Source organism: Cetorhinus maximus, chromosome 22, assembly GCF_964194155.1.
Source record: "Cetorhinus maximus chromosome 22, sCetMax3.hap1.1, whole genome shotgun sequence".
NCBI lineage: Eukaryota > Metazoa > Chordata > Chondrichthyes > Lamniformes > Cetorhinidae > Cetorhinus > Cetorhinus maximus.
Genome location: NC_135900.1, coordinates 10,116,592 through 10,129,276, shown reverse-complemented (window position 1 = coordinate 10,129,276; position 12,685 = coordinate 10,116,592). Strand labels below are relative to the sequence as shown.

Here is a 12,685-nt window from a genome sequence, read left to right as displayed (position 1 = left end):
TACATAACTGATTGGGGAAGACGTTTCACTCAGTTTTCCCAAAGGAGGCTAAACAATCATACTGAGAAACCTGGAAAAGGACTAGTTTATGGCGCTTGAGAACCACTCAGCAATAAGGACATATTAGGTGCTGAGGAGAACGTTATGAAATATTTGAGATTGCAGAGTGAGGGCTATCCATTACAGAAACTGAATGGACTAACGGTTAAATCATTAGGAGGACAAGTGACTTGCTGGGTCATCACAACCTGCAAATTTCAAAACTCATTACAATTTACTATTCAAGTATTGCAACTAAGTTCAGGAGGCATGAATCTCGCTAGTTTGAACACATCTGAGTAACAGGTCACTGACACAAACCGGCAGAAAGATATCCTGAGATGAATCTCCTCTGCACTGGAGGGGGTGCAGTGGAGGTTCACCAGGATGTTGCCTGGGATGAAACATTTAAGTTATGAAGGGAGGTTGGATAGACTTGGGTTGTTTTTGTTGGAGCAGAGAAGACTGAGGGGGTGACCTGATCGAGGCGTACAAGATTATGAGGGGCATGGACAGGGTGGATAGGGAGCAGCTGTTCCCCTTAGTTGAAGGGTCAGCCACAAGGGGACATAAGTTCAAGGTGAGGGGAAGGAGGTTTGGAAGAGGGGGTGCGAGGAAAAACTTTTTTACCCAGAGGGTGGTGACGGTCTGGAATGCGGTGCCGGGGTGGGGGGGGGGGGGGGGGGGGGGGGGAGGCGGGTTGCCTCATCCTTTGAAAAGTACCTAGATGAGCACTTGGCATGTCATAACATTCAAGGCTATGGGCCAAGTGCTGGTAAATGGGGTTAGGTAGGTAGGTGAGGTGTTTCTCACGTGTCAGTGCAGACTAGATGGGCTGAAGGGCCTCTACTGCACTGTGAGATTCTGTGATTCTGAGTCGATGCTGCCATAGATAAAAATTTCTTCAATTGTTGACTTATTTATAATGTTTGATGAGCTTCCTAGATTTGCTCAAATCTATATTCAGTCTTGTGAACTATAACCATTTAGCTCCAGGCCACGAGTGAATTCCACTGCAGAATGTGATGCTTTACAAACAGTAATTTGTACTTCAACACATTCTATAGGAACAGATGTTATGTAAGGTTTAAAATCAGACTTGGAGCAGTGGTCATGTGAATAATTACAATTGAGGTGTCAGCTGTGACTCAGTTGGTAGCACTCTTGCCTCCGAATCTGAAGGCTCAAATCGGACTCCAGCATTTGTGCACAAAAATCTAGATTGGCACACCCAAGTGCTGCAGCAGAGATGCTGAATTTCAGATGAGACGTTAATCTGAGGCCCTGCTTGCTCCCTCAGGTGAATGTAAAAGATCCCATAGCACTATTTCAAAAACTAATGGCAGGTATTCCTAGCATCCTGGTCAATATTTAGCTTTCAATCAATCAAAAAAAGGAGCTTGCTGTACACAAATTAGCTGCTGTGAAGTACAGTACATGCACTTCAAAACGTATTACTGACTGTAAAGTAGTTTGAGACAGTGGTCGTGAAAGACTATATATAAATGCAAGTCTCTTCATTTATTTTTGGCAGGAAGGCCTAAATTTGAAGAGTCAATTCTCTGGTTTAATCTCCTGCTGAAAAGCAAGGCTTCCCATTCTCAAAATGCTGGAAATACTCAGGTCAGGCAACACAAACCATTGTGATGGTCATCGAACTGAAACATTAAATGTTTCGTACTCCATCAATGCTTCCTGACCGGTTTAATATTCCCAGTATTTCCTGCTTGAGATTTCTAACGTGCAGTATTTCAATCTGATAGTTAGTATCTCAGTTACTAAGTGTATCTGGAGAACATGCTGATCAAAACAGCAGTATGGATGTGCCAATACATAGCTGTTTAGTGATACCTGCCAATTTGAGATCAATTGAGCTCTTTAACCTTCATTCAGTTCAAAATTAGTTTCATGTGAAGCATTGTATTGAGACGTGAATTAGTCTTATTTCTGATTTAAATAAGGTTACTATCTGTTCGTTATTCCATGGTAAATGGATCTATAGTTTATGAAAGTGCAGAGTGAAAAGAAATTAATGCTGTTATTTGGAAGGGGAAACCAATTATTTGGAGCTCTGTTTCAAAAGATGAAATTCTGATGTAATAGTTGCGTAACATGGAGCACAGGCACCATAACAAGCATAAGACTTACAGAACCAAAGTTTCTGCTCTTGAGACATGTTACTGGACCAAAAGTCTACGGAGACACCTGGCTTCTGCCTTGCTTGCCTTATATTGGTTAATCTGGAGCTCAAGACACGTATAGATAGGGAAAAGGAGGGAATAGAGGCAAGGGGAATTTTTCAAACTTTTAAAATAATCAGATGGCTAGAAAGCCCTGCTTTGATCTTTTACCTGTCCAGCAAGCATTTGGTTGAAGTTGAGTATATTGTTGAACTAATTTATCTATTAAATTCAGTTCCTTTAGGAAGAATTGGGAGATCTCATCACAAAGTAGGAAATCAGCTTCCAAGTGTGCAAGCAGTGACTTAAAACAATTATCTTCCTTTCATGGATTATGTCCCGATATCTTTAACAAAGGTTTTAATTATTTCTCCTCTGCATTCAGTCTGGAGTCATGGAACAGCCCATTTTTAAAACTAATTCAAATCACTGCTTTGCAGAATTAAATTATTCCTCTCAAGGGCATAGTTTCATCATCTCTCTTGCCTCTTAATTTGTCAAACATTATTCCTTCTAACCTACAGTTTCAGCTAGCTTTGCATCCTTGCTCACACTAGCTGGAGTACCATACCATTTAAGTATTCCAAAATTTCAGGAACCAAGTCATCCGTTTCCACCAGTCGCATAGGTAATATCTAAGTAAGAAAGTTCTTCTCACATAACCACTGCATCTCTTGCAGAAAATCTTAAATTGGTGCAAAGCTGAAGGGGGAACTATCAGCTAATGAGAAGAGTTTTCCCTCTTCTACTTTATCCAATCCTGTCATAATCCTGTACACTTATCAAAACTGCCCTCAATCTCTTTTGCTCCAAGAACATCCCCACCTTTGCTAGTCAAACTTTGAAGCTAAAATCTCTCTCAACCCTAGAAGCATTCAAGTAAATCTCTGCATCCTCACAAGGACCCCTTACATCCTTCATAAAGTGCGGTGACCAGACTGGACACGATGTCCTCTAGTTATGGCCCAGAGATTTATAAAAGTTCTCCAGTCATCCCAATTAAGTTTTTCAACACCAGTCCTTGATCTCTGGAAACCTCCAATAGAGAATGGCTACAGTTTGAACTATTTTCCCCCCAATTTTATACCTTCATATCACATCTTCGGCTGACCAATCCTACCAGATGCTCCCAATGTTTTAACAGATGCAAAGTTTCCGGTAGATTTTGGAATTGGGAAACATTAGCAGAGAGCCAAGAAGGAACATACAAGGGGTAAATACATGGCTTGATGCCCCATATCGGGGTTTAGGGAAATAAGCCCTAGTACAATAACAAAGTGCTGTAGCAGCAGAGGTGCCACCCTTTAGTACAAGGCTCTAAATGTCCTGTTTTCCCAACTCAGCTGGATGTTGAGCATCCCATGATAAAGATAGATCAGATAGTTCTAGAGAATATTGGCTTTGGACGAATGAGATGAACAATCTAATCAAAAGCTCTAAGAGATCTGAAAGTGTAACACAAGATAATGCAACAGTAATTCTCAGAGTAAGTTTCCAACTGTATTAGTTTTAATATGCTGAATACTTGCAGCAGTCAACTTAGTTTTTCCAGAGTCACGGATATTAGGGAAACTTACTTTGAATCAAAACAGTATAGAGTGCAAGAGTTACCTTCTACAGGGGAAGTTTTCAACCTTGTACAAAGTCCTTCGACATCCCCATAACACTCTTCTATTTTGTGTACAGCATCTATAGATCGCAGTTCCATAAGATCACGTAGCTCCATAAGCGTGCAGCCAAAGTGCCCTTCATTGTGATCATCTATTGCTTTCCTTGGAAGGTATTTCACTGTATTATTCATGTCACCCATGTTTGAGAATCCTTAATATAAAATCTTTGAGGTGGCAAAAAACTTTGCAATAATCCTGCCAAATTACAGGCTCCAAGTGTAATTCCGCCAGATGCCGTTGATCAGTAAAGGAAGTGCATATCATCCAACGTGATTACTTAAAAATCCCAATATTTGACCAATGACTAGCTTCCATGTTCACTTGTTTTTATGCAATCCTTTAGTTCAAGTATTCTGCAAAAGAAAGTTTTAAATTTAGTTCAACATTTGTACACAAACAGAAACTTGATTTTTACCTGTACATTCACAATAGATTGCTCCAATTTTTGAACGCGTCAAATGGTGACAAAGGCATAACGGAACCACAATCACTAATGAACCATGTCAATGGGAATTCCTTCAGAAGGAAGTGGAATTTCCAATTTCTAAAAAAAAAATTCCCAATAGTCGAATCCAGCATGGAAATCCATGTTTCCCTGATTAGTGAGCACATCATATTTGGGAACCTATGTTTAGGTTCCGGCCCAGATGCCTGACAATTCAGGCTGCTTGAGGGGTAAATCATAGAATGATTACAGTGCAGGAGACCATTTGGCCTATTGTGCCCATGCCAGCTCTCTGCAAGAACTCAGCTTTTCCCATAGCCCTGCAATCTTTTTCCCCTTCAGGTGCTTATCCAATTCCATTTTGAAAGCCACAACTGAATCTGCCTCCACCACCCTTTCAGGCAGTGCATTCCAGATCATAACCATTCAACTGCCTAAAAATTTCCTCCGGCTTTCTTGCCATTCACTTAATTGTGTTCTCTGGTTCTTGATCCTGCCGACAATGGGAACTTCTCTAACTAGACCCATTATTTTGAGCAGCACTATAAAATCTCATTAACTCCACCACCACAAGTCTGTCTACATAAGTGAAGTCTCATTCATCCCCAGAACCCATTCTCAATCTATGCTACATCCTCACTGAAGTCTCCACATCTTTCCTAAAATGTGAAGATACCCTCATGCATATCCAATTCCTCAAATGAAATTAAAAGTAGTGAGCTTACTGCCAACTTAAAAAGTGTTTTAATTCTCCCTCAGTCTCCAAAAGCAGTACATGTAAGAAATGTCATTACATACATGGAATTTTATTTTACATGATAAGGAAACATTTACATGTACTCATTGAAGGCTTTTACAGTAGACAAGAGTTGCTGGCTTTTTGTATAGGGTGTTATTTATTCCGGGATAACCCTTTCTGTAAGGGCAATGTTAAAGATAAGAAACAATGCAGTAACAACTTTTTCTGTACTACAGACTCAAAACAGCCCCCTCAGTAGGAATTTGAAATCTGGCCCGATTAGTATGAATACAATACAAGATGGATCAGTTGAAATGTGCAGTTTCTCAGCATCTTTACTTAGCAAATATATGAGGAGTTTAGACCTTTTCACCAACAGACCATCAAATTAAAGTTTGGAAAAGGCACTCTTCAATTTGATGATCCTCCAAGCAGATTCTTTTGGTAATGTATATCTGAACATTCCATTCCTTTAAGATTTTCCTTATGGGGAGGAAGGAGTGACCAGGAAAGAGGCAGAGGTGAAGAAAAGTGAGCAGCAAAACCAATCTCTCACATGTGGACTTACCAAGTAAGTGAACAACCTGGTGCTGCTCCAAGAACATTAAATACTCACTGGGTACTTACTATAGACTCTACATTCCCTGATAGGACACTCAAGGACAGGCAGCACTGGTAGAAGTGAAGTCCAACAGACCATAATTGCTTTGCACTGCCCAGAGTCAACAGTTCGACAAGCACCACAATGCATGCACTTGCCCAAATAAGGGCTTTTAAATGGGGACAGCAAGTGGACAACTCAAGACGAGTGAACTGGTCTATTCAAGTGCATTTAACTGAATCAGCTTAGATTACATTTAAACTGCCATTTAAAAAAAAAGCAAGCAACAAACTTTCTATTCTACAGATTCAAAACAGCCCTCAGCAGGAATTTGAGATCTTATCTGATTGAGATCTGGCCTTATTTAAGAACTCAAAACAAGACTACAAGCCCAGAGAATGTAAAGCACAACTTGTGCTGATTAGAGATTCAACCTAGATGCAGTAGCTTCTGTAGGTTCCTCTGGCACAGCAAGTCTAATACAGAATTAAAGAGTTAGCTGCAGGAAATAATGTTCAAATCAGACATCAAAACAGATTATACAACCCCTGAAAACAGTTAGCATTCTGCAACTACCAAACATGTTTTGATGTCTGACTCTTGGCCTATGTTTATACCACAAAGATCCATTTATTTTCACCACCCGCCCCCACCAGGTTAATAGACAATCAGTCTCTTAAAATTGGAGTTTTCCTAGGTACTCAAAGCAGTCTTCTGGCCTGCAATCATCAGCATTTTATAAATACCTTGAGTGGATAATAAATCAGAGGGAGGTGTTGAAAATATGGACCTGCATTTAACCTCAATTTACTTGAATGTAAGTTACTTGAAACACAGTCGTAAGCATTGGACAAGAGGCAATTTGCAGTTTTTAAAGCCTTTTTTTTTGAAGGGACTGTGAACCCGCCTTTTCTTCACTTTCTTTCCCCACACCCTCCCCTCCCCAACCTGGCAGTCAGTTCATTTTCTCAAATATATCTAACATTCAGCATTTTGATGCCCACCACATTGAAGATTTGCCAACTTTACTTGGGTATGCTACTGCCTTGATACACTCCCAGAAACCTACACTTAGGCCCCATGAAGAAATAGCAACTCAACACTAAATAAACCAGCTGAACCTGTTAATTTGTCAAGAAAAATAAGAACTCCTCTACAAACTTCATAGTATATAGAAACAAACATTTATGGAGCAGCTAATGCAGCTATCAGGTTGAAAGTTAAAATTAGCAAAGCTTAAACAGTTCATGAACATACTTCAGCCTCGAAAGTATACTGCCAAGTGTACATCTTGTATACAAAGTGCATTAATAGGAGAGAACATCTAAAGTCATGGCAGCAATATACCATATTAAGTACTGCACTGGAGATTAGTATGTTGTACAGATCTTATTTTAAAATAAGTTGGCATTGAGGGGACAAAAATGTTACGTAAAATCGAGCGGTCAGTCAAGTTGGACTGACAGCACAAACTATCCACAAATTGTCTCAGTACAAATATAGTTGGTGTCAAAAATAGAAGTGACACCAGTGCAAGAGGTGGACAAAGAATGGGATTAAGTCACCCGAGTCACAGCAGAGGGAGCTTTAATTTACATCTGGAACAGGTTATACTTGATCCAAGATTGCCTGATGCTGGCACTGAGTGCCAGAAATAGTAAACTCCTGAAGCATCAATATACATCACCTGACAAGACCAGCTCAAAGAAATTTTCAGAATGTTACAAATCCATTTCACCCGATGTGAATTAATCTTGGATTAATGGAGTTCAAATGTAAAAAGGCCCACTTTTCCAGCTCTCAATATAAAAGGGAAATGGATTGAAAGCCCCTCACGATCAGTTATTACCTGGAGAATCAAGTTGGAGCCATTTTGTTTCTTTTCATGATTTATATGAAAGAACAGCAATGTTATCTGATCAGCAGCAGCAGACTCTAAATTTTTACATAAATCAAAAGTGATAGCTATGGATGGAAGTTAGTTTTGATTTATGTAAAAATCTAGTCATATTTGTATGCTTTGTCAACTATGGATTAAGCATTTATTTAACCTTTTAGGAGTGAAGGAATGTTCCGGTTTTCAGAACAGCTGTGCCTTTTTATGCCCTTCCTGAAACCTGAAATGATATACATGGTGACATCACATGTGACGTAACTAATGTGCTATTAAAAGCAAGCTCTGGAAGTAGCTTGTGGAAGATGTCAAGCACTATGTTGGTCTCCACTGTTAAGTATGCTCTAGTTATTAGTTTGAAAACGTTTGGTTTGACACTAATTATGGCCACAGGAAATTGGTACATCACACAGGAAACTCACATGCCTACACCATCCTTAGAAAAGATCAAAGGTGAACAAACTGGAAGCTTAGTTGCACAAAAATGCATATTAAAGATGCTAAAGATTATGCTGGCATGGAGGGAAAGGTAAAACCAGTGCCACTCTGCTCAATAGATGTAATCCCACTGCCCTGAAGGGAAGAAGTGCTTCTGGGTATTAGCATTCAATAATGGAAACACACAGTTCAATATATAATTCACTAGGATCGGTTTGATTACATGGCTGGAGTGTTATTTATATTTATCCTTCACCAATAAGGTTCAAGTACAAACACGGTATCTCAATGCGAGGTAACACATGTTACACTTTGTCAGTACTATGTATCAACAGTGAACAAATGATTCAGCAAGAATTCCAAACATGTTGCAATTAGAAGCCTGGAGTTTTCATGCATGTTGGGAAAGATTAAATGCAAGGTTCATTCACACAATCAAAATTCTTAGCAGGGAATGGAAATTGCAAGCCCTGTCAAAGCAGCAAGTAGAAATAATCCAAATACAGCAAATTATTCACTGAAAACTGAATTACTTGCACTCGACACAGGACTTGACCTTCACCTGCATATTCACTGTTTTATTATAGGAAAAGGCTCACTAAATGATCTCAGGAAAGCCTCTTGCTTAATCTAATTAGTCAATCCAAGGCCTGATGAAACCATCATCCATTAAGTTATATAAACAAGCTCAGTTCAATACTGAATTTGAACAACTACCCATTTAAAGACTCAAATAGGAAAAACTTGGCAACGCTACAGGACAAATTGTTAACACTGGAACCAACCAGACAGATGCAATCTGCACCACTGGCAGGTCAGAATCAAACAAATTAAAAATGGGAAGCCTTGCTGCATTGACAAAATGTTCTCAAGTCAGTTTTCTGATCGTCTCAACATAAACTGAATAAAATTAATAATATCTCCACATTCAGCAAATCTATTTTTCACTATACCAAAAATCCCAGAATGATGCAATTATGAAGCTCAGTAAAAGAATGCACAATTACAGCTTATCACTGCTTGCAGGGAAGATTTTAAAGCAAACCTTTTGAGTTTTGTTCAATGCATTAAAATCTGAACTGATATTGTCAGATGGAATTACAAGTCTTAAATAATTGATGCACTCAAATTGTTCCAGCTTTGCAGTTGCAGTTTGACTAAGTCACCTGAACCCAGATATTAGGTTGCATCTAAAAGTTTCATTTACATATACTCTGAAGTATGAAAACATGAACTCAAATGGCTTGGTGATACATAGGCCACAACATGGTGTTAAATTGCTTTATGCCACCATGTTATTGAAAACACAGGTTATGTAGTTTGCAAAAGTAGAAAACTCATCCATAAGTGTGACAGGAAATCATCAGGAACCCAGATCGATGGTTACTGGAGCAAAAGATAGAATAAATTTTTCAAAAATCAAGTAAAAAAACTCAATCCTCTTCTGCCTCCCTTGGTCAACATTCAGACTTGGGCTGAAAAATGCCAATTAACATTTGTGTCACACATGACAGGCAATGACCATCTCTAATGAGAGAATCTAACCACCCTCTACAAGACATTCAACAGTGTTACCATTGCAAATTTTGTCAGCAATGAGGGGGCATGAAAGAATATCGGCAAGCAAAATCAAGGAGCAGAGCCCAAAAAGGGTTTTACTAATACATTAAGAGAAAGAAAGAGGATAACCAAGGGAAGAGTAGGGCCCATAAAGGATCAAAAAGGTAACCTGCGTGTGGAGGTGGAGGTTGTGGGTATGGTGAATTAATACTTGGTGTCTGTCTTCACAAAAGAGGACAACAGTGCAGAGAGTGTCATTAGAGGAGTGTGAAGTATTGGATGTGATAAACATAGGGAGAGGGGAAGTATTAAGGCATCCTTGAAAATTGGATAAATCACCAGGGCTGGATGAAAAATGTACCAGAGGCTGTTAAAAGAAGCCCTGGAGGAAATAGCAGGAGGCCTGACTATCATTTTCCAATCCTCACTGGATACAGGTGTGGCAGAGGATTGGAAAAGGCTGTACCTTTGTTTATATAAAAAGGGAGCAAAGGATAGACCTATTACAGGTCAGTCTGATCTTGGTGGGAAAATTACTGGAATCAATTCTGAGGGACAGGATAAACTGTCACTTAGAAAAGGCATGGATTAATCAAGGGCAGTTGGCATGGACTTGTTAAAAAAGTCAGACACGATCCCTTCATTGAATTTTGAGGAATTAACGAGGATTGGTGAGGGTAGTGCAGTCAATGTGGATTTTAGCAAGCTTTTGACCAAGTCCCACATGCAGGACTGTTTAAAAAAATAAAAGCCATGGGATCCAGGGGAACGTAGCAAGCTGGATACAAAATTGGCTCAGTGGCAGGAATCAATGGCAATTGTTGATAGGTGTTTTTGTGACCAGAGTGCCGTTTCCAGTGGGGTACTGCAGAGCTCAGTATTAAGTCACTTGCTTTGTGATATATGTTAATGATTTGGATGTAAATGTAGGGGGAGTGATCAAGAAGTTCGCAGGTGGCAAAAACTGGCCACATGGTTGACAATGAGGACGATTGCTGTAGACGGCAGGAAGATATCAATGGACTGATCAGGTGGGCAAAAAAATGGCAAATGGAATTCAACCCAAGAGAAGTGTGAGGTGATGCATTGGGGAGGTCAAACAAGGCAAGGGAATACACAATAAATTGGAGGATACTGAGAGGTGTAGAAAATGTGAGGGACCTTGGAGTGAATATTCACAGATCCCTTAAGGTAGCAGGACAGATCAATAAGGTGATTAAGGCGGCATATGGAGTCCTTTCATTTATTAGCCGAGGCATAGAATACAAGAGCAAGGAGGTTATACTGGAACTATATAAAACATTAGATAGGCCACACAACTGGAGTATTGTGCGCAGTTCTGGTCACCTCATTACAGAACAAATGTAATTGCACAAGACAGTACAGAGATGCACGAGAGGGTAGAGATTTACGAGGGTGTTGCCAAGACTGGAAAAATGCAGCTATGGGAAAAGATTGGATCGGCTGGGACTGTTCTCGTTTGAACAGATGTACAAAATTGTGAGGCGCCTGGATCAGAATAGATAGAAAGGGCCTATTTATTTTAGTTGAGGGGTCAGTGACTAGGGGGGCATAGATTTGAAGTAATTGGTAAAAGGGTTACAGGAAAGACGAGGAAACAGAGGGTGATCCAGCACTACAAGTGTACCTACATCAGATGGGCTGCAGCAATTCAAAGAAACAGCTCACCACCACAGCCAATTTGGGATGAGTAACAAATGCTGGCCTTGTTGGTGACACCTACATCCATACGGAAGAAGAAATTTCATAAACTAGGCCTGGGCCTTAAATGTTGGGCATTTCCAATTGAGAGCAAAGACTTATTCTTTCCAAGGTACTTTTACTTATCGCTGGTGTCTTGGTCACTGCCTTTGTCCCTTCTGATACTGCTTGCGTAGCCAGCTTCCCCCAGGAAGCAGTAAGTGTACCATGGTCAGGACCTCCCAGAAGCCAATGGTGCAGTGCCTGCCATAATTGACCAGTAGGAAGCCTAGCCCGTAATTTACTTCAAAATTTCAAAGAGGCTTATGACCAGTGTCAGGGTGAAGCTGCTTCACTTTGTAGATGTGGAAACTCTCCTTCCTAGATCATCTTGCTGCCCTTTTATGGAACCCCTCAAGTGATTTCTCCCATCAGGCATTTTCAAACTCAATTCCAGGTAAAGTATGAGACATAGGTGTGTCATAGGACTGCAGTTTTCATCCTGCTCCTTGTGGAACATCACCCCAGAATGTATAGCAACCAATATAAAATGACAACCAAAGTTCACAAGTTCTTGACATCAAGGCCACATTTGACCAAGTGTGGCATCAAGAAGCCTTGGCAAAACTGGAGTCAATGGGAATCAGGGAAAACTCTCCACTGGCTGAAGTCATACCTAGCACAAAAGAAGATGGTTGTTAGAAGTCAATCATCTCAGTTCTGGGACATTGCTGTAGGATTCCCTCGGGGTAAGTGCCCTAGGCCCAACCATCTTCAGCTGCTTAATGACTTTGCCTCCATCATAAGGAGGAAGTGAGTATTTTTGCTGATGGCACAATTCGCAACTCCTCGGGTACTAAAGCAGTCTATATCCATATGCAGCAAGACCTGGACAACAATCAGGCTTAGGCTGACAAGTGGCAAGTAACATTTGCACCACACAAGTGCCAGACAATGACCATCTCCAACAAGAGAATCCAACCATCCCCCCATGACATTCAATGGCATTACCATTGCTGAATCTCTCACTCACATCCTGGGGGTTACCATTGACCAGAAGCTGAACTGGACCAGCCATATAAATACTATGGCTACAAGAGCAGGTCAGAGGCTGGGAATACTGCAGTGAGTAACTCCCCTGACTCCCCAAAAGCCTGTCCACCATCTACAAGCACAAGTCAGGAGTTTGATAGAATACTCCCCACTTGCCTGGATGAATGCAGTGCCAACAACACTATTGGCATTCCACAGGGATCAGTACTGGGTCCCTTGATTCTATCTTTTATACAACAAACAGCACAGGACTAAAGTTCAATACCACCCAGGGCGAAGTAGCCCACTTGACTGGCACATCATCCACCACCTTTAACATTCACTCCCTCCACCACAGAAATAAGTGTACACCATCTACAAGATGC

The 12,685-nt window shown here is 40.5% G+C and overlaps 1 protein-coding gene across 1 annotated transcript in view; it reads right to left on the bottom strand.

Annotated features, from left to right (window-relative positions):
* The window catches only part of LOC144696459 (plasma membrane calcium-transporting ATPase 1-like), a 108,211-nt gene that overhangs the window by 77,216 nt on the left and 18,310 nt on the right, over nucleotides 1–12,685 (bottom strand). Inside the window, exon 2 of the mRNA XM_078567767.1 lies at nucleotides 3,831–4,242. Coding sequence (XP_078423893.1) covers nucleotides 3,831–4,029 — 199 coding nt within the window. The 5' untranslated portion in view covers nucleotides 4,030–4,242. The remainder of the gene's footprint in view (nucleotides 1–3,830; nucleotides 4,243–12,685) is intronic.